Below are 22,102 nucleotides of genomic sequence, written 5' to 3'. Positions count from 1 at the left end.
TTATTTTGTACATGTCTGTGTATTAGAAAAAAATATAGGCAGCTGTGCTGGGTTGGAATTTGAGCAAACGTTTGAAGGGGTTCAGGACCAGGATTGATGGATACCATCATGGTAGAATATCTTCCTTAAAATTGGGATTCCTGTGTGCTGCACTTGCCAAGTCAGTTTATAGGCCGTCGTAGCCTCCCAGATGTGACCCACCTGCTGCACTTTTTAAGGCCATCTAATGTTAAACACAGAGCACAAATCAAGTAAGATGGCCATATTCAGTCAACGTGACTTGCTGGAATGCATCCCTACACAGCTATAAATCACAAAATAGGAGGGAAAGGGGCATCCCAGGGTTGTTGAGAAGGAAGGAAGCTGGGGAAATGGAACGCTCCTGGATCACATCATTCACCCCAACTGTCTTTAAAACAGAAGAATTCTCTGAGAAATCTTGCATGTGCTTTAATTTTGGAATTATACATCTGGAATAGCCCTCATCCAGAGCTTCCCAAACCATTAGCTTGGATCAGGTGCTTTAAAAGAAACAGAACTGGTGCTCCTAAGAATGTGAAGGTTGTTGTTGTTGTTGGATGTTGTTGTTGTTCTCCTAAAGGGCCATCCCATTATTAACAACTGGTTTTGTGCTACTACTGCAGCCCACTATTAATGCTGTGTTGGATTCTGGCATGTGTGGATTGCCCTTTTGAACATTTGAGCTACAGTAGATGGTCAATGTGGTTTATCATGTCATGTAAACTCAGAATGGATGTCTTATGCCTGAGTAAAACAGTTCATGGGTTATGCACGGGTTCTTTAACCCTCACATAAGCCTTCCTTGCCATGTTCACACAACATGGTAAGCCAGTGTGGTATAGGGGTTAAGAGCGCTGGACTGAGACTCAAGAAATCTTTCACATGATCAAGAAACTTATGCATTTGTGTGTGCATTGCTCAAGACACAGTTCTAATTAGAAATGTCTGAAATAGGAACACAAAGCATACCCCATAAGATGTTTTCACACCTCTGGGACAATGGCAACCTCATCAACAGAATACTTCAGAACTGCTGAGGACTGGCCTACAGGCTTGAATGGGAGGAAGAATTAGCAGCAACTAGTAAGAAAGGAGCCTTACAGCATCCTTCAGGCGATGCTACGTAAAATCAACAGATGGCACAGACAGTTGCTTCTTAGTAGAGACCAGCATGGGACAGTATGAACACAGACTAAGGTTTGGTTGTTGTCAACACATGCTGAAGCACAGTCTGTGCATTAAGACCATTGGGGAGAGTTCAGCCGTGCTTTGGCTAATCCATAATCTTTTAATCATCTCTGCGAGCCTTCCCTTTAAGGTTGGGTTTTCTTTTCTCCTTGGTCAAAAACAAGTGGCTTGTCATGACCAAAGGATTTCCCACTCAACAGAGAAGAATTGAGATAGCGTTTATTGAGGAGCACAATTCAGCTGATGGCAAAGAAGATGAACATAACTGGTAGACTGGAAGAGCTGCAGTTTCCTTGAATAATCAGTCTAATGATAACTTCCTTTCACCAGGTTCTAACCCTATGCTCTCATTTCTCAGAGGCAGTAAAAGTGTGTCGTCCAGGTAATCTATGAGACCTTTTGCTACAGCTTCCAGAATATATGAATTGTAGCAGATCTTACAATTTTCACGGGACAGTCTAAGTGTTTTCTTCCTGTGCAAAGGCTAAGTTCACACGCAATGGGAAAGCAGGATTCTCTACACATGATGAAGAAGCAACAGCAACTAGAAAAGCAGTCTACAAATGATAGGAAATAAATAACATTGTCTGAGTCAATAAAAGTATTGTAAGGCCAAGCAGCTGAAGAGGGGAAAACCTTGTGTTTCTCTTATGGCAAACTCTGAGATCAGTGTAATATGTTGCATGACAATAATTCTGCAGTTGCTGGCAAAGAAGGGGAAAACTCGTCCAAAATCCCATGCTAACAATGGCAGCGTAATGATCTCCACAGTTGGGTTGAGACAATTACGCTGTTGGCCTGAGCAAAATGCAGGCTGAATGTAACTGACCCGACCTCACTCTGTAATCAAAAGCTACATGCAAATAGTCTTTTAAAAGGTCTGATCACGGACACAATATCAGGCTCTGAAATGCTGATGCTCTTCTTTTGTGTAGAGTCAGTCAGGGAAGCAGAAAGGAAAGGATGTTGGAAGGATGTTGACACCATGATGAAGTGACCCCCTGGAAGGAGTCATTCAGCCCCCGGGTCCCCCGCACGCAGAACCAGCCCATCTGGTGCCATCAGAAGGTACTGAGGGACGATCTCTGAACTTCTATCCTACCACCAGCGATTCCACAACCCTGTTAAAGGATTTGTTCATGCCACATGGAAGTGTTGGTGGGACACTTTCCCAGCTCAAGACCTGTGCACATGAGAAGGGCAAACACACGATTCTGCTTTGAAAGGGTGGAAGGGTTATATTTGAAAATGCTTTTCAGAGGCCAGGCTGGTTCAGACACTCACCCTCCCATCCACCCCCCACCTGTGCAGCCACCTATAGCAACCTTTTCCAATGGGGCAATTAGCAGTTCCACGCATCCAGAGCACGCCAGGTTGGAGAAAGCTGCCCTCTGGGAAATACGGCTGGTGATGCTGGACTGGCAGCCGCAACAGGGGCTCACACAGAGGTGGTGCTGCCTGAATGGGTGGGGTAACAGCCCATGTGGCCACACGCTTTGTGCAATCACAGTTTGCCTTTCCATAGCTGTCATGATCGTACAAATTGCAGGCCCGTGATTTGGTGTGAACAGCACACTGCAGCATAGTCGAGCATCATGCTCATGAGCGTGTCCTACCTCTGATCCTCTGGCTCAGTCACAAGCAGACCAGAAGTATCCACTTTTTTGAACTACCCAGAGTTTGTTTTGATGTATCGACAAGAAACTAAGGCTAGTTCTTTAACCATGGTTTAGCTAAACAAGATGGGATGATAAACCTCTACTCTGAAGTTGCTTTGTTTGGACAAACCACCGTTGAGTTTGTCCCAGTTCAGTCTTAATGACAAGCTGAAGTTAGTTAAAAACAGAACTGAATGCTTATTAATTCCTCGTAACAGTGCTGGAGAGGCGAGGAAAGTGCACAAGCCCCAAATCTATTATTTGTTTGTTTGTTTGTTTAAAATGTTTGTAGACCGTCCCATTACTGAAGTCTCGGGACGGATTAATAATACAAAATGTAATTTTTTTAAAAAACACACCATCCTAAAATGAGCAGTGCATATTTTAGTGGTGCCACCCCTCCAAGTGCAGCCAAGTCCTTCCATGCACCCCAAGCAGGATGGGGTGTGTGCCAGACATGCCTCCATCTTTGTGTCGTGAGGTGCAGTGCTCTGGATATCACATGGCAGCAGGGCCTGACCTTTGCTTGTGTCATCTGGCCCACCTAATTGGTCTGGGGCAGCGGCTGGGGCTGGATGAAAGAATCATCAGATGCAAAAAAAGATTCTTCCAGCATCTGGGAAAAAGCACCCAGAGGTGACATTTAGTTCTACCTCTTGGTACCTTCAGTTGGTCTCAAGAAGGCTGTGAAAACTGTGTCTGGAGGCAGTTTTGGGATAGGTGAAGGCCAGTGAACTAAGCTGGAAGTTCCGCGGGTGGGGAAAACTTGATGATCCAGATAGCGGAGTAAGGCCAGCGTTGGATGTGGTTGCTGTCTTTCCCGAAGAATCAATTTGGCCTAGTTCTACTGGACTCAGTGCTATTTTTGGAAATGTAGGTGGCATAAATGAGGTAAAATAATCAGAATTAAAAATAACCTATGACCTTGTTATATAAAACAAAAAGGACAGAAACATCAGGTGCCAGTCTTATTTTATTACAGCTTATGGGAACAGACAAGCATTCAGATTACTGCCCCTGCATAAGAGCAGACCACATGGATTCAAATCCACACCTTTTCCTTCAGTTAAAATCTTACAGAGACAAAAGCAGACATTCCTTGCAAGGTATAATTTGTGTGAATTGGTACCTCTGTCTGGGAAAACATCTCTCCTCCCAACTCCACATTTCTATGCCTCCTCAGAAAAATGCACCCCAACATGGCAATCAGAGTTGCCACGGCTAAGGTTCCCACATGAGTCACAGAAACAGCATTTCCACAGCATCCTAAACTGCTGCTGGCCCCACATGCTCCTACAAGCAACGATCTAGGATTTCTGAATGAACGATGATTAATCTTTGGAATAATCATCTTAAACTCCAGACCCTGGCTGACACATATGGAAACATTAAAAGCATTTGCGCTGGTGAGATCTGGATCAAATTCAAACGCACTAGTATTTTGGGACAGGTCCTTATGGGAACTGTCATCGCAGAGTGCTTGTGACAAGATCAGACCAGAACTCTTACTTGAAGAAGCAAGATGTGCTAGAATGAAAATAAATCCAACCCTAGCCCTTTCTCGGATATGCAAGCGTTTCTTAAAATGTAGGAATGCTTTCAGACAAGGAATGGGCCACGTGCATTCCAAGATCAACACCACTCCGGTGTTGCTTCTCTGGACCTCTGGGCAGACTCCTGCAGAACAGCAAAGCAGAGAAGAAGAACAGCCCTTCACTCAGGCTGGCAGTCATCCTGGGCAGTAAAGCTGCCCTTAGTGTTCTGCCTTTAGGAGTCGTCCCCAAAGTGGATTCCTCTTTTCGGTTTCTGGGCAGTGGATGAGAATTTAAAGACAACTAACAAAAGCGTGTATCCGGAAATACATACATCCTAGAATACAGATACTTCAAGCAACGTGAATATTTACAAAAAGATACCTGAGAAAGATGCGGAGCTTGTCCTGAAGAAGAAACAGATCTCATTTGCAGTAGGGAACTACAAGGCAGAAGAGTTTTCACTCCAAACAATCACATCATTGTTGTCTCAGCTGACAGTGATGCACACCACAGAACAGTGTGAAGGGTGAAACTCACCATCACAGAACCCACAGGGCTGCCATGGAAAACAGCAGCTCTGTGCCATGGTCCCCTCACCTTGACTACTCTGGAATGCCCGCCTCCTCGTCTTTTGTACCATTATGCTGAGGGCTTTCCTGCTCGCAGCAGGCAGTGCCAGGCAATGCCCGATGCAATGCACATGGCCAACAGGGCTATATGTTACAGAGGGGGAGGAAGGAGGAAGTTCTCATGCAACACCAAACTCTACCTTTAATCGCACCATACAAGCTCACTATTATTCCCACAAGTTAAACGTATCATATTCTTCAGTGCAGGAAGATGAGTATCTTCCCAATCCAGAAAGTCTGTACTGGGGCAGAGGCTCCAAAGCGCACAGCCGGTCTCCTTAGAGGCAACAGTTTTCCCATTTGTTTCTGCAGAGGGGACCTCTCTGCAGGCACATTGTTGTGCTCGGAGACAGGCTCCTCCACAAAAACGAATGGGGACTGTATGTGTACAGCAGCTGTGAGTGTGCACTAGAGCGCCACCTCTGGATGAGAGAGCAGCTCTGCAAGTTCTCCCAAGTATAAACTCTGTTCTGTGGGTTTTGACTGCGGCAGATTTTTTTCATGCTTCAAGTCACAAATCCCCAGTGACAAACGAACTATCAGCCTGATATCCAGAAATTATGAGTGACTTCTGGGAGCTTAGCAGTGCCATGAAAATTTGCATCTGACAGGTCCACTTTTAACAGAATCCTCTGTTCTTGCCGTTTTCCCCATAGCTTTCCTACTTGACTGATGTGAATAGGGCAGACTGATGGAGCAAGCACAATTTTATACAAGATTAAACACTACTTGAAGGGATGTGGGAATGGGGGAGTGAACAAAGAGCAATGCTAAGCGTTCATATACAAGTATGAATCTAAGTTAAAACAAAAACTTAGGCAAAACATACACATATTGGCTTAAGTTCTCCTAACTACACTAAGAAGCATTCCATGTCATGCCAATTATTCTAAAAAGAAGAGACCTGAACAGCATCTGGATTTCAAACTTCAGTGCTTCAGAACTTTATTTTAATAACCAAGTGGTTCACACAAGAAAAGCCCTTTAAATAAATAAATAAAGCAAGCAATGGGATTCAGAGAAGACTGGATGCATGTCTCTGTGTTCTGACTCCTCTCCATGATTAAAAGCTTAGTTCATAAAGTCCCATTCACCTGAGAGCAGCGATTCTGAACTTACTGCACCCTTGGATTGGCTAAAGGCTAATGGGAAGTTGACATTAGTTAAAAGCATGGAAAAAGAGCCACCAAGAGACTTGATTTTTCTTTAGCTAAGTAGCTGGGGTAGGGAAGAGGTGGGAAAGGTTGAACTTTGCTTGTTTTTTCCCATGCCGGTTACTGAAGTAAAATAGCAAGCTCAGATCTGTCATCTGAGATCACAAAGAGGAGGGTGCCTGGCTGCAGCGTTGTTACGCACAAGTTGACGATTTTGCCACCTCCAGGACAGCTCTCTCCTGCCATATTATGAGTGCAGCAAGGGCGGCGATCTGCTTGCCCCAGTGCAGCTTGCGTGGAGTTGTGGTTCAAGCTTTCACTGACAGTCTGAGGTTAGCAGCCGAGAGCCAAACCTACCTATTATGCTCACCAAAAGCCACCAGAGTTTCCAAGTGGCACCTGCCCCGTTCAGCAACGGTGGTGGCCTAGAGCGCACGGGCACACAGATCCACTACTTCACTAACAGATGCTAGAAGGAATGGACAGGGTCTGGTACAACGCAATAACCTGTCAAGGGGAGTAGTCATGATGGGGGGGGCTCCTTCCAGCTGCTTCTATAAGTAACCAAACCTGCCCCAAGGAAAACGGGGGTATGAGAAATGGACACTGACCGGCCACAGAGACAATACAAATCGTTTAATCAAAACTTCAATAAGAACTTTTGCAAAGAAGCCGATATCTTTACAAACTGATCTGAAGCCTAGTTCCTTTCAGCTAAACATAAAGTCAGAAAAAAAGCATTCAGGAAACACTTACAAATTTGACCGTAATGTAAACTACAGAGTGGGATGAGGTTAATTAAAGAGCAAGTAGCTGGAAATCAGCAGCTGAGCACCCCCTGTTGGACAATTGTTTGACTGTAGTACTGGGGGAGCTTTCTAATCCTTAGCATTTCAACTACTGTTTAAACAGAGTTTTAATAATTAAGCAGCTATTTCCTGTTCAGAATTTTTTCTGCAGCACATTTACAGAAGTACACACCTATTGTGACAAGCAAAAGGGTGGCTTTATTGGATTCTATACACTATCCTAGCATTTCAAAATGAAGGACAGTGTTTAATATATTGAAATAAATATAGAAATAAATAAGAATACACACACAAGGACATGTTTTATATACTTATCAGCCTGAAGCTTTTCGCTGTGCACTGGAAGATGCAAGTGCTGCAAACAAAGCAGGGTTTGTTGCAAACCGCACGATCTAGTGCACACCCAAAAACTAGCCAGGGCTCTCTTGACATTGCAACTTAATGCTAGTAAAGTCCTTCTCCCACCCCTTAGGGAGTGGGCAGTTGTACACCAGCCTGAGACTGTGCGCAGGCTCCTTTCAGGGACCACAGTGTGGCATTATATGTAAACCAGCCTATTCCTCTTCCTTGAAACATGGTGGAAAAGAAGAAGACAGCAGAGATTGCATTTGGGAGATTCAGGCATAGGCGCATGCGCACGCACACCCACACACACACAGAGCATTACACAGGGGAGGTGGGTCTGCTTACCGCCTCCCACTATATAAAAGATCCCTGTACTGAAAAATGTATCACCCAGAACTAGAGGGTGCTACAATTAATTCTACAGAAAGTAATTGCTGCTTTACTTGTTCCCTTGACAGCTATATGAAAGCGACTAGGATTGCACAGAAAGCAACCCCAAGCAGGAATTTTTCTAGCAGATCTGCTGTAATGAAGCACTTGAGATAATGGAAGAACAAAAGTGAGCAGATAGCGCCACCTCCAAGGTAATGATCTGATATTAACACAAACTTGAGGGAACAACAAAGCACAATCAGCAAGTCCATGTCAGAATATGGTCCCACTGACTCTTCTGTCAATGTAAACACCAAGAACTTGAAATTATACCAACCCAGCTGATAACCTGTATCAGAACCAAGTTAGATATGCACACACACCAAAAGGGCTTTGCAAATGCTTCCTAAAGTGACAATAATAATTCAGTGTAATGACTAAGAGCTTAATCTGCCAGGGATGTGTCCTATATACATTTCACCTAAAAAAAGGAATGCTATCCTTGTTCATTTCAGTGCAACTTGTACGTGGAAATGCCTAAGAACATAAGAACCACCAGGCTGGATCAGACCCAAGGTCCAACCAGTCCAGCACTCCATTCACATGGTGGCAAACTAGCTGCCCACAGCATCCCCCCAAGTAGGATGGGTACAAGATCTCTTCCTGCCCAAGCTACTCAGCATTTGGTGTATGCAGGCATGCCACCTTTGACATCTATTTACTATCTAGTAGATTTATCTACTACCTACTCCTGATAGACAGTACCCCAAGACTGTACCCAAGGACTCCCACAAACACCAGACAGACAGACATATGTAATTAAAGCATGCTTATGTTACATAGGCTTAGATCAAGAGCTCCCAAGAACAGAGTTCTGGTCATAAACTGGCAGATACCAGTACCTTCTCCACCATCTAGTCCCCTGAAAAGCAGCTCTGAATAACTGGGGGACCCCTGGAATATGAGGGCGATGGATGTGTGGTGGAGTTGAAGGGAGAATTTGTAGAAATTGCTTCCTCCCCACACTTTCTTCTAGCAAGAACCTCTGCTAAACTGCAACCCCCTTCCACAAACAGAAGGAGCCCTTCCTTTCACAAAATGAAAACTCGCAATCCAATTCAGAGATAGCTCATGAAATTCTCATTTGCTGCTTCAACGTTGAACATGTGAGCAGAATCAGTGTATCATCTAAAGTTTGGAAGTTCTCTGATACTGGCATTCAACTCCATTTCTTTCCAATCCCAAGGATGGTCAAATCACTAGTAATACTTCGTTACTGTATTTTGCAAACTGCTATTTTTCAGGAATGTATGTAAGGTTACTCTGTAGGGGGCAGAGTTGGGACAACATATCACATCTACATCATGTATACGTAAAAGGTCTATGTTAGTCCGAACAATATTTTATCTAGAACAAGGGCAGGCAACCTTTTGGGCCAGTTTGGAAATTTAAGAAATTAAGAATAACCATAACACGGCTGCCATAGGTAAGCATGGAGAAGTCCCAAAGAAAAAGTAAACTGCCCAGAAGCATCCACAGGAAATTAAAATGGCAGAAGCTGGGATCTAGAAGCTCCCAATCAACTACAAGGCAATCCCAGCTGCCAGCAAGAATATATTAAAAACATTCTGTTATGTCAAGATTAGGATGATGAGGGTGTCTCAGTGAACACCCAAAAGGTGTTTGGGGGCACACAGTTGCCTGCCTTAATCTAGAGTGTTCATAGCTATTGTCTGCCATATCCCAGACCCGGGAATCAAAAATGCTATTTTAATCAAGGAGGAAGAAGATACATATACTGGAGAACCACAAACACTTTTCCATAAAAACCAGAACATAACAGAAATACTGGGCCTGGACTGGCCAGCTGAGAAACATACAACTCTAGACCTCTCTGTTGAGCACCTAGGGTGGTAAACATATACACTGCTGTGATATGCAGAATTTTGCATCCTCAATAAGATCTAGTAGCATTCAGTGCAATTCTGCTCAAAGTGAAGTTGCCCATGATCTGGTACAGATATTGGCTAGGTTTACATGACACAAGTGATCCTGCATAGTTACCATGGTTCACCTTTTTTTTTTTTTAACCCAATAGACAATTCAGTCATTTCTATGTTATTGCAGTTTCCATCCTCCCTGCTCAAGCCTTCTGCTACTGACACGTATCCCTTCAGCCACCACACCAGAAATTCAATCTTAAGGTGGATGATTTCCTATCTTCCTCATTGGTCTAAACATACAAGTCTGGATGGCTGGAGTGGATCCTGTAGTTGTTGCTCTTTCCAGGGGATTCTGTTGTACCTGCATGCCAGGACTGTGGAAACCATGGTTCTGGGTTCAGACAATGTAACAAGCCATAATGGTATGGAGAAACCATAGAACAAACAGTTGTTTCTCATCACAGTGTCTAAAGACCAATGCCGAAATACCATGACTAGATTCAGACAACACTACAGATCAATAATAGCAGAAAAGCACCATGGCTTGATATTTTGTCTGTGTCTGACCCAGTGGGGATCTCCTGTGGGTTTGTGTACCCTTCTCTTCTTCTATGTAAATTTCACACTCCCTTTCATTTTCATAGCTAGCCGTGGGTGGCAATAATACCGCAGATGACATAATGCTATACCAGAGTTAGCGCCAGAAACAAAATGGGCAAGAGGGAATTTGCGAGGAAAAGAGAGAGCAAAGGAGCCACTGCGGTGTTGCTGACCAGGTGACCCTAAAGGGCAGCATGTGGTTTTTGCTAGTCTTCAAAACTAGATCTACACTATTAAGACCATGAACACAATGGCAGCTATTTCACAGAACTATCCACAAACTCTGAGAGCCTGCTGAAGAAGGCATTTAGCCTACCGAGCTGTTGATCTAAAGTTATCATGAGAGGTTTCCATGCCCCTTCAGTTTTATGCTCTACACCAAAGCAAAAGTGCTTGCTGAATTTAAGCTTGGATTAACTTGCTTAAATCACTGAAAGCATGGCTTTATTACTCCTGTGCTGTTTGCAACTACAGAGATGGTCTGGCATTAAGAGGTTTGCTGGAGGCTTCATATTTAGTGCTAAGGGCTTTCAGCAAAAACCACGGCCGTTTTGCCTGACAAAACTTGCCCAAACCTATGTGTCCTCATCGGTCTGATCTCTTGCCAGCTCCTGCTCAGATACGCTGGACACATCGTCATCTGTCTGTTCTCCTGAGTGATAGAGCATCAGTGCATGAGTCTTGTGAGTTATGGTAACAGTGCAAGGCCCCTGGGCCCAGGGCTCTCCATCCACCTGCATCGGCATCTTTGAAGTCTTCAAGATCAACTGGAATGTTTAAAAAAGAAAAGTCATACAGTTGTTGAGCGGGTGAAGCCCAAAGCACAGGAAACTCATTACAAAGCAACTTTAGGCAACTCAGTTCCATGCAGGAAGGTGAGCAGACTGGCAGAGGATGGGTAGATCTCTCCATCCCTCCTCCACCTGCCTGCTTGGTTCCTGTGCTGGCTGCTGAGGAAAGGAAGCCCCTTCTTTTGCAGCCAACAGAAAAATGCAGCAGGGTGTGGAGGAGGAGTGGAGAAGATCACCTGTCCTCTGCCAGTCCGTTCACCTTCCTACATGAGGCTGCTGGTTGCCAGTAAACCTTCTCTGCCAGCCCTCTTGCAAGAAAGCTTAAAAAAAAAATCAGCCTCAGCCGGGGGGGGGGGGTGCTTCCTCTACCCTGAGGCCAGCATCTACCTGCACACAACTAGCCTTTAGCAGGTAAGAGACATTTTGTGGGCTTATTTCCAAGGATGCTTTAGCAGATCAGCACACATCATTTAATAAATAAGCTTAGGGACAAGCATAAGCTACTCTGGGATTTAAAACTAAATTTGGGAGGATCGGAACTATGCTTAGAGAAAACTGAGTGGAGGAAAAAGGTAAATTTGGGAGTGGACTGTCCAAGACAAGAAAGTTACAGCATGATATTGAGCCAATCTGTATCTGAAGAAAGTGTCCCTGGGTCAAAGCAGCGGGTTACATAAACTTAATGGAAGGAGATTTGGGTTTCCCTACTACTCCTTTCTTTTTCAATATGAGTTGAGCTCTTTCAAAACAAAAATTAAAACAAGTACCTACTTCATGAGATAGGGCAGGTCAGAAATCTATGGCTAGAAGATACATTACTGTAATTGTGCATTCTGTTTATTAATTCCTCAGGCTTGTCAGTGACGGAGAGAAAACCTTCATATACATGGTTTGGTGGTTCCTAGAATGCCACTCAAAAACGAATTGAAGCATCCCAGTGGGATGTAACCCTCCCAGTGTCCCATGAACGTTAGTGGACTAACCCAGGTGCAGCTGGCTGCTCACTCTAGAAGAAGCGGCCCTAGAAATGCTAGCCATTAGTTAAATGAACTGCAGCTCGAAAGCACACCTGCCCACACTTACTACAGGGATACAGTGTCCTCATACAAGATGTAGCTCATCTGTTCTGGCCCTCAGCAATTAAACCATCTGCTGGATCAGCCACAGGACTGTAGTCCTCATGATGGTCTCTGAGGATTTGGCTTGGGGATGAACTGTGAATTAAGGCGGCAGCCCTGTTCCAGGATGCTTCTTGTAGCTCCAGACTGAGGGCCGGTGGGCTCACCCAGGTGTGTGGAGAGCCAGGCAGCTGTGCCCAGGGTGGAATTACTTACCCTCACAGTATGGGCCTGTCCCAGGCGGACAGGATTTGACAGCTTCACTTGAATCTGCGCACAGTGAAAAGAGCCGTTGACTCCAACAACTTCCAGCAGCCCATCGCCATGCCTAAGACAGAAGAAGGGGAGCTCGTCACCAATAAACACACACATTTAGTAGGCTTCATATTAGAAGGAGGGCACTGCAGCCGTGACCAAGAAAGCAGCTTTAGAAGTCAACTCCTTCCACTGCTTCAGAAGTTGAGCCAGTGGTACCACAAGGCTGGGCTACAGAGCCCAGGCCCGGCTCCCCCGAACGACAGCATGGCAGTGGCAGAGGAGGAGGCACTTCAGCATATCTGGGGGCCAGTGAAGGTGGGGATGCACCTGGGCTTTGCTCTGCTCTGCAGTGTGCCCAGCGTCTGGATAGAAAGTTTATTTCTGAAAACAGACAGTCAAAAGGGCCTGTCACTGTTGTCACACAGTACAAGAGGGAGGGAGAAAAAGGACTTGCATTTTGTTCTCCAAGACACCTGATAAGGGGTGGGGGAAAGAAAGAGTCATCAGTGTGACTTGGAGAGAAATCCAGAGGAGTAAAGATGTGGCAAAAACTACAATGGATTCAGATGAATTCAGAGTTCTATGGATCCAACCCATGGATTTTGCAGCAAGTTGACTGTTTGCAAGCTGCATGGTTTCCATGCTGTTGCAGAATTTTCTGGGAACTGTATGCAACTTCTGATGTACAAAAATGTGAAGAAGAAAAAAAAACCAACCAAAAAATGTGTTTTCTCCCATAGGCTAAAACTGAATGATTTGTACTTTTTATTTTTGGGAAGATTTGTAAAAATGCACGCTAACTAATACTCATTAGCAACATTCTGCATTCGTTAGCTAATGTGGAATAATGCAGTTGCCCAAGTACGCAGTAAGGCTCAGGCAAATTCATGCAAGTAGAACAAGGATTTCCTACAAAAATCCAATTCCATCCATGAGCAGAAAATGAGACAAAAGATACCAGACAGTCCACAAGATATGGATGGATGAGATCTGACAAACTCCATCCATCCCACAGGAGAAGAGAAAGCCAGGACGGCAGAGCAATCCGGACAGCAGAAGGGCCGGTGGGGGCCTTTGGCCAGGGGGCCCTGTGACGCTGGCCGCGGCATCAGATGGATGATGTTGCAGTAGTGCAAATCAGTCCTGCTTCCTTATTAACCACCCCCCAGTTGACAAAACGCACAGAGGTTACATACAAGAGGCACCATCTTACCTTGCCAGAGGATAAGGTTCATCTCCCATTCCTTCCCACAGTCTACAGCCACCTCCCCAGTAGGCAATGTTCAGAACTATGATTCCTTCCAAGCTGGGCAGGTCGATTCTCTCTCCATCCAACTCTAGCTTTAAGGACATACAACAGACTGTTAGTAAGTTGCACTGGCAAGATGCGATTCAAAGCTAGCTCTTTGGGCATCTGAAGAGGGGTCCCTCAAGAAGTCAAGGAGCCATTTTGTATAGCACAGGGTAGATCCAAGTGCTTCAGGGCAACTGGATTTTGTGGCTTATTATGTCCTTGAAAATGGGGACAAAGAGGGAGCAAGGGCAAACCAAAACTTTCAATATTTTTTGGTCTCAGCCGCTGCACTAACCTCTCTGAAATGGTGCACCATACGCTTTTGACTCCCATCTGCTTAGGAAGCTGATATTTTGCCACCTGGCAAATACTGATTTAATAGCTTCTAGCTACATTCCATTTCAGACTCTGCTACCTTGCAAACAGCAAAATAAAGAAATGAAAAAGGAAACATAACCCTCTTACCTCAATCTTTTTGTTCAAATCTTTACATTCCTGCACTAAGCAATCTTTGGTTCCATAGAAAAAATACACTGCCTTAAAAAAAAAAAGAGTGAGAAAGAGGAGACTTGTGAAAGAAAAACCTTGGATACAGTGGATATGTTTTTCCTGTCACAGACCTACATCTCAATTTAATGTTAAGACTTTATCATTCTTAGACGTCTGTATTCTGAAAAAGCCAAGTACCTGACACAAACTTTTACAATTCCAATTTGTAAAATTCTAGCACCCAACATGAAAAATCCATTGAATTTCAAATCTTTCATATGGGATTACTGTTCATTGACATATATTAAGAGAATACCCTCGAAAAAGTTACCATATGCTAGACTTAGTCTAAAAGCACTTGGCCTACTGGTCTCCCCAGCTTCAGTCCCTAATGCCTGGAAGAAGTTACTGCAGCTTTCAACCTCATGGACGCATTTAAATTAATATTTATTTAATGCATTTGTATGCCACCCCATAGCCAGAGGCTGTCGGGGTGGCTCTTAGCAATCATAAATGGTGATGCAGAATAAAATAGAAAATGCAGATAAAAATAAATAATAGCTAAAATCATAAAACAGAGTTCTGAAAACAAAATTATTCTAAGGTCTGCACTCCTAGGAGCCCGAGCATGCATGCAAATTTTCAGAAAGACTTCTTCATTAATTATTATAGATTAAACATGAGCCTTTCTGCAACTGGCAAAATAGTTATATATTCTAGAAACTTTCAAGCTATAGTCATATTTTCTGGAAGCAAAGCCTTTGGACCAACTCTATACAATCGCTAGTTATTTTGCAGATATTTCTGGTCAGATTTTCCTAATTTGTGGCTCATCTATACTAAACAACATGCATCATTTGCTTACTGCTGGAACAATTCCAACAGTTGTATGCTAGATCTATCACTCCTATTCTGCTAGGAGCCGAGTTCCATTGGGAAGATAAAATAACCCTCTTAAACTGAGACAGACAGAAAAGGAATGAGCTGCATTACAGAGGATTCCTGTATGGTCTAGTGAGTAGAGTATTGGAGTGGGACTACGAAGACGCTTTTTCAAACGCCTTTTTAGCCAGGTAGCTGACTGGGTGGCTTTGGCCAATCGTCATCTCTCAGCCTAGCCACAGCAATGCTGTAAGGATGATGTGGCTGGTGAAAGTACCACATGCATCATGCCGAGCATCTTGAAGGAAGGGCTGGACAGAAACTCATAAATGTTAGTTTTTATAAGCTTGCCAGGGTACAAGTGCTTATGTGATGTCAGCTGCATTCCAGATCCCTAGGTACTGCTACAATCTGCCAATCCCGTCTGAAAATAAAGCCACAAAAGGGAGGGGTAAACTTTAGTTGGCTGACAATAGGAATTATTTTAATGAAAAGGGCAAATTTAGATTGTACAGATATCACCACAGCACTTTGTTTTGGCTGTTACTAGACTTTAGCTTTAGGCCAGACCTTTAAAGCCTTGATGTTTAGGAAAAGATTTTGCTCTCCCCAAACTATTGCCAGGGCACAGCTGTCACCTGTGTTGATGAATTGTGCCCAATGGATCTACATGATTACTACAAACCACAGTGCCTGAAATGTACCAAAGCACCACAGGGAAAGAGGTGAATGAGAAACCTGGAGTTCAGGAGTTCATTTGCAGTGTTTATTACCCCCCCTCCCCCCCACACACACTCTACCTAGAAATAAGCCTGTAATGATTGCCACAACACTGGTTTTGAACTATAGATCAGACACTTGCCAGGTTTCTGACTAGAAGTCAGTGTGCCATGAAGTAAAACAGCTTCAGATTTCACTATATTAAACACACACACGCGCGCGCGCGCGCGCGAAGACAACTGGCACACCACATAGCTCAAATTCTTATTTCCCTCCAGCCTGGCTTGACAGCTACTTTACTCCTAAACTGGCTGAAATTCAGTGCTGATTTTTATATGACATGAGCAAACTATTGATTAGGTATCTCCATAACTTAACTGAGCCAGCTTAACCATTTGCAATTAGCAGGTGCAACTTAAGGAAAAAAAGAAAAAATATTTCTCCAATAATGACCCAACCCAATGATAGGAAGCAAACTTTTGATCTGGCCAACATACCTTATTAATAATCCTACTGGAAAATAAAGATGGAGATTTCTCACGATGTGTGTGAAAGTTTAAAGCCATGAGAGCATCTGGGCCTATAGAAAAATAGTTGTTCATTGTGAAGACCTGCAAAAAGAGGGGACAAGAACCATGAAAATTCTCTGTTAATGCAACCAAGTTAAACAACAAAAGCATGTATAAACAACAAATATTTAAACATTGTTCTATCATACAAGGTTGGGGTTCTTTAATGAACCACCTTTGTGCAAATACTAGAAATGACAATGATGCTGTTGTTAAAATAATAACTTTAGAGAATGGGTACTTGAAATAGTTTCCATGGAACACAGCAGTACAGTAATACCTTGGTTCACGAATGCTTCTGTTTGTGAACAGAAAGTTCGGCAAAATGTTGCTTCTGTTCATGAACTCTGCATCGGGTGACAAACACGAACGCAGCCATCTTCCCTGCACAAACACGAACGCAGCCATCATCCCCACTCTGACATGGGGTCGCGGCTTTCTCTAGTTGAGATCGTGTTCACAGACTCTCCCTCCAAACAATAACCTCCTCCCCACTCACCTTCCTGTCCTCCATGCCAGAGGTTGCATCAAGCAAGGTTAGTGTTCTCTCTCTTCATATTGTACCGGACTGTACTTTGTTTGCTATTTTTGTGGTTAAAAAAAATACTATGGTTCAGAATGAATTAACCTTATTTTAGATTGAACCTTATGGGGAAATTTGATTCGGTTTGCAACCAATTCGGTTCGCAACCAGTATCGTGGAACGGATTAAGTTCATGAACTGAGATACCACTGTACTTACTGCAAAGAAAAGTAGACAGAATCCAGCTGCAGCTAACACTGTAGCTAACACTGTAGCTTATGTAGTACAGTGCAAGGACTACTTGGGCAATGCTGGGAGATCTCAGCAGAACTCTACCAGGACAGCATTATAACCTCCTTGTATGTCTCATGGTTTTATTCTCCCACAGAATGGAAAGTGAAATTAAAAGACTTGGGGAGCCATATGCAGGTGCAGCATATAAAATGGTAAACATGTCTCTGCACTGACCCATTTCAGGCTGCAGGTGAAGACATACATAGTAGAATGGACTTTCATGAAAATATTCCATTTCATTATCAAAATCACTGTACCCCACCTTTTGAACTAGGTAGGCTGAAGGTTTCAAACCTAACCTTCTCCCTGAATTCTAGTTCTCTGTGAGCACAGAACTTTACAAAAAAATGGAGGAGCACTCTACCGTGTGAATACCTACCTGTGGGGTGAAGTATTAATTCACAAACACAGACTTGCCACTTCATCTGCCTGCTGTTTAGGCCCCAGAGTGGCTGTTCAAGTTCTAAGCTCCTGAAATAATACATTCCTGCGACAAGAATTTCTGATTTATGAGACCCTGTGGTACACATCCTGTTTAAAAATTAGTTTCCAGAATAGAAAGAGAAGCTGTTGACTAAGATAGAATTATATCCTGCTTTATCCCCAGATAAAGTGGAGGCAGGTAGTTCCAATGTGAGCAGGATGGTGCATCCACACCATATCTGAATCTGAATGTTCAAGGAGTTATCCACAGTGCTAAACTCTAGTGCCAAAAAGGGCTCAGCACCATGGGTAGCTCCTTTAAAGTTCAGACAGAAATGTGGGGTTGGCTGCACCACCCCAATCACATTGGAGGCACCAGCCACTGCAGTTCAGATCTTGGTATGAGCTAATGTAAAGGTTCTGTGATATACTCTTGAAAATTAGATGCCACTCCCTGCTTTTAAGTCTTATGATCTACTTCTACAATTATATTTACAAAGGAAGTACACACAGCCATGTATAGCCAGTTAAGCCATAGCAAGCAGTGCCATCATAACCTCTAGTCCACTGGCTAGTGGGGTTAGAATGGGACAAAAGCGCCATTCTGCCAATGGGGCTGCATCTACCTCGGATGCCCATGTTTTATGGTTTGGTTAGAAATGGTCATTGTTCTTTGATTCAAGGCCACCTGCTTGTCCAGGAGGCTCCAGGACTGGGCTCCTTGCCTGTACCTGACTCAGGGTTCCCCTTCCTGTTGGTTTCAGTGGGAGGGGAAATAAAACAGGAAAAGTGAGCCCATGACCCTGCCTGGCTTTTGTAAGCCTGCAGCAGAGCTTTGGACATGGCAGACAATCCACCAACAACCTCACCTCCTTCCTTCCCTCCCTCCACAGCCCAATTACGACTGCTGTCTCTGGTTCGCTCAGGACTCTGAATAATGCATAGCTTGCTCAAAACATGCGTTGCTGGGTCCAGGGTCCATGTAACCAAGCGCACTTCACAGGGTACTCAGCAGCCAGCAGGATCCAGATGGATTGCCAGATGTTCTCAAGTGGGCCACGGTTGACTGCAGTGTATTGGTCTTTCTGTGACTGCTGGAGTAAGATTAATTTACTCACTGTATCTGTTCATACATTTCCAAGTCATACCTTTAGCTTTCTTAAATTGTAGTATCCTTTATTTGTTACTTGGACCTTCCACCTAAAGGAAAATGGCAAGACACAAAGCAGTTTATAAATAACAGTGGAAGGAACCTGTGCTTCATACATCGCCCTTTTGCTTTGATCTGCATATTGAAGCTGCCAATATAAAAAAAGTTAATTTTTAAACTTTGATATTTGAAAGCACAACAGCTGCTGAGGCAGTCCCTGAGCATAAGCTTCAAGACATCTTACATTAATTCTATTTACACATGAGTAGCTAGCCTTTCTTCTGGAAATAAGTTGGAACTTGCAGAAGTGGTCAGCAGTGTACTTCAACTCTTGGAAGACCTGACAGCATGGCTAACAGTCAGGTATTTAAGTCCAAGGCATCCGGACTGTTAGAAAGAAAGCTACCCACTCCTGACTCAATGCCCCAAGTTATCCACGTGTCTTTCCAACTTTTTCAGAAAGTTTTAGCCTTTGCCTCACAGGGCAGGAGGCCCCAGCTGCCCTCGTGGCAACTGAAAATATACAACTGTTGCCTAGGAACTTCCACGAGCACAGCATTTCTTCTCCTCAAACTCTGCTTAGTGAATCACTGCCACTTCAAGGAGCTCGTATATGCAATGGAGAATGCATTGTGGCCCAGCCCTTGACCTGCTCCAGTCCTGGCAATGCAACAGCCACAGGGCAGTTGGCATGCTGCCCCACTTTTATCTCAGACTGACAGACGGCACTCTGCAAATAGCATTTATGTACCCAAGCTGGATCTCAGCCTCATATTGCCTTCTTGTCCCTGATGCCCGGAAACTTACGGTGGAGCTTGAGGTTTTTTTGTCGTGGGGAGCACAGGGGAATCACCTGTTCCTCGTATCCATGATAGCAGGAAGTTGCTTTTTGCAGCTATAAGTAAGCATCCTTTAAGTCCAAGCAAGTGAACCAATCCTCTCTCCTGAGCAGCAGAAGGATGTTTTGAAGGGAACTTTTGAACTCGGAACTTTTTAGTTTTGATAAACCTGTTGATGCCACGTAAGTCCAATATTGGGTGAAGACCACCATTCCATTTCGGGACCGTAAAATATCTCGAGTAGCTCCTTGGAGCATGAGAGTTGTCAAATCGCTCCTTGACGAAGTTGTTGAACTTCGTCTTTGAGGATCGACAACCGAGACGTATATTGGATCAGTCCCGATGGGGTACGGTATCAAACTCGATTCTATATCCGTGCTCCACAATGTATAAAATCCACTGATCAGATGTGATGGACTCCCAAATGGGGAGTCGACTTTGCAGTTGATCCCCAAAAGGAAGAGGGGAGGGTGGGTTCAGGAGAGAAGAAAAGGTTCGCTCAACATGTCAATGCTGGCGCTTATTGGAATCAGGCCAGCAACGGCTCTGCTGATAGCACTGCCCTGGTTGTTTTCGGTGCTGTTGATGAGGCTGGAACTGCTGCTAGCCAGAAAACTAAGGGTATGGTTGGTATCAGTAAGAGGGACGAGACCAGGACCACTTATGTCTGGATTGATTAGGAACTTCCATATGATGAGCTGTAACGTGGGATTCGTGGATGGTCTTGAGCTTGTGGTCCGTCCTGGCACTGAACAGCCCCAAGCTGTCGAAGGGCATGTTCTTTATCTGGTGCTTGGTCTTGTCCAGGAAATTGCAGTTCCGGAGCCAGGCATGGCGATGGAGGGCTACAGCACCAATGAGGGCCCTCGAGTCGTAGTCGACATGATGTCTGCCATAGACAGCTGTTGAATCACCACCTGTATCGCCTCCTTAGTGAAGATGTGAGCCGGCTCCCTCTGCTGCTCTGGAAGCGATGCTGTAATGTTCTCCAGTTTTTGCATGAGGAAATACTGGTAGCGAGCCTGCGTCACCCCATAATTGGAGATCTGGATGCTGAGACCTGTGGTGGTGTAAATACGGTGAGCCATCATGTCAACCTTTTGCCCTTCCTTGTAGCAAGGAGTGGAGTGTTCTCTCGACTCTCAACCCTGGGACGAATCCACGACGATCAAGTTCGGCTTCGGGTGGTACAGGAGAAATGGAATGTCCTGTTCTCAAATTTGATACATAGATTCGTATCGCCATGAAGTCAGTTGCGGCTGGTTGGGGAACTTCCACGACTCCATCATCACCTGGCGGAGCATCATGATGAGTAGCAGAATGATGGCGGCGGATTGCTCTCTCTTCATGATGTTATAGAAATTGTCGGTACTGGGATTGAAGCGATGCTGTGTATTGATCTCCAGGGACCTAGCCGATCTCGCCATCAGTTCCTCAAACATTGAATATGACACCTTGGGTGAGCGGGGACCTTGCGTAGTAATCACCACATCCGGTGAGGACGACGCTGCATCCGAATCCTCTGACTCCGAATTATAATAGAGTGGAGGACTGGAGGAGGAGTCAGCCGGCGAGGAAGGGCACCTCGACTGAACTGCCACGGACATCAACGGAGCATCCCTCGGGACCGGAGACAGTGTATACTGGCGTACTGATGGATAATATCTATAGGGTGCATAGTCGTCCCATGGTTCATGGTGGGCAAACTCATAGGGCACTTGCACCCAGTCTCCGGAAGGACAAGGAGAAACACGCTGCTGCCGCCACATCTACTGAGGTGGGGCCCTTGGAGAAACCTCAGGTGAAGGCTGCGGAGTAGGTGAGCATGCCATCGGAGGGGTCATCTGTGGAGAGTCCCGGATCTCTCCATTGGAAATCGATCCTAGTATGATCCGGCCTCCGGATGATCCAGTGAGGACAGGGCTGAAAGGATTACCCATTGTGGGGGACACTGGTGGAGTCACTTGCATGGCCAGTTGAAGAGCTGGGCCAGCTGGTGTTGGTAACGACGCAGCCATTGGGACTAATGAGACAGATGATCCTGAATTACGATGACGTGGCTGCTCGACCTTCTTGGTCTTATGGGCCATCTTATCTGCCCTGTCCTTTTTAGGCTTCTTATGGCCTGAGGACTTGTCGGATCTGCTGTGCTTCCTCTTCTCCTTTTGTTTGTGAGGAGACTTAGAGGAGCGTTTGCCCTCTGGCAGAGTAGCTCCATCGGCCGATGGGCAGGGTGGAGGGGCAGCCAAAGAGGAAGGCTGCGCAGCAGACTGGGCCGCCAGTTGATCAGATGCGACCAAGGCCTTGTCCCGGAGAAGCTTCCGCAGGCGGTTCTCCTGGGTTTTTTGCGCCTGATTGGTGAAGGCCTGGCAATGGCCGCACTTATCCGTCCTGTGACCTTCTCCAAGGCAGAGAAGGCACAGATCGTGCGGATCACTGGGGGACATCTTGGCCCCACACTGGGAACACTTGCAGAAAGCAGCATGCTGAGCCATCGA

General features: G+C 44.9%; 1 protein-coding gene and 1 long non-coding RNA gene across 2 annotated transcripts in view; one reads left to right on the top strand and one right to left on the bottom strand.

Moving 5' to 3' along the window:
• Positions 1-868: 868 nt before the first annotated feature.
• LOC123019284 lies at positions 869-10,931 on the top strand. Its single transcript, XR_006413896.1, has 3 exons — positions 869-2,277; positions 7,798-7,923; positions 10,863-10,931. It is a non-coding gene; the product is annotated as an uncharacterized LOC123019284 (long non-coding RNA).
• The window catches only part of DGKE (diacylglycerol kinase epsilon), a 34,064-nt gene continuing 15,784 nt past the window's right edge, over positions 3,823-22,102 (bottom strand). Inside the window, exons 6-11 of the mRNA XM_044422067.1 lie at positions 18,764-18,815; positions 16,304-16,417; positions 14,181-14,252; positions 13,635-13,762; positions 12,380-12,491; positions 3,823-11,021 (exon numbers count right to left, since the gene is read on the bottom strand). Of these exons, the coding sequence (XP_044278002.1) occupies positions 10,830-11,021; positions 12,380-12,491; positions 13,635-13,762; positions 14,181-14,252; positions 16,304-16,417; positions 18,764-18,815 (670 nt within the window). The 3' untranslated portion in view covers positions 3,823-10,829. The remainder of the gene's footprint in view (positions 11,022-12,379; positions 12,492-13,634; positions 13,763-14,180; positions 14,253-16,303; positions 16,418-18,763; positions 18,816-22,102) is intronic.

The sequence above is a fragment of the Varanus komodoensis genome, unplaced genomic scaffold (assembly GCF_004798865.1).
Source record: "Varanus komodoensis strain SLA01 unplaced genomic scaffold, ASM479886v1 scaffold12, whole genome shotgun sequence".
NCBI classification, from domain to species: domain Eukaryota; kingdom Metazoa; phylum Chordata; class Lepidosauria; order Squamata; family Varanidae; genus Varanus; species Varanus komodoensis.
This window is presented reverse-complemented; position numbering and strand designations above follow the sequence as displayed.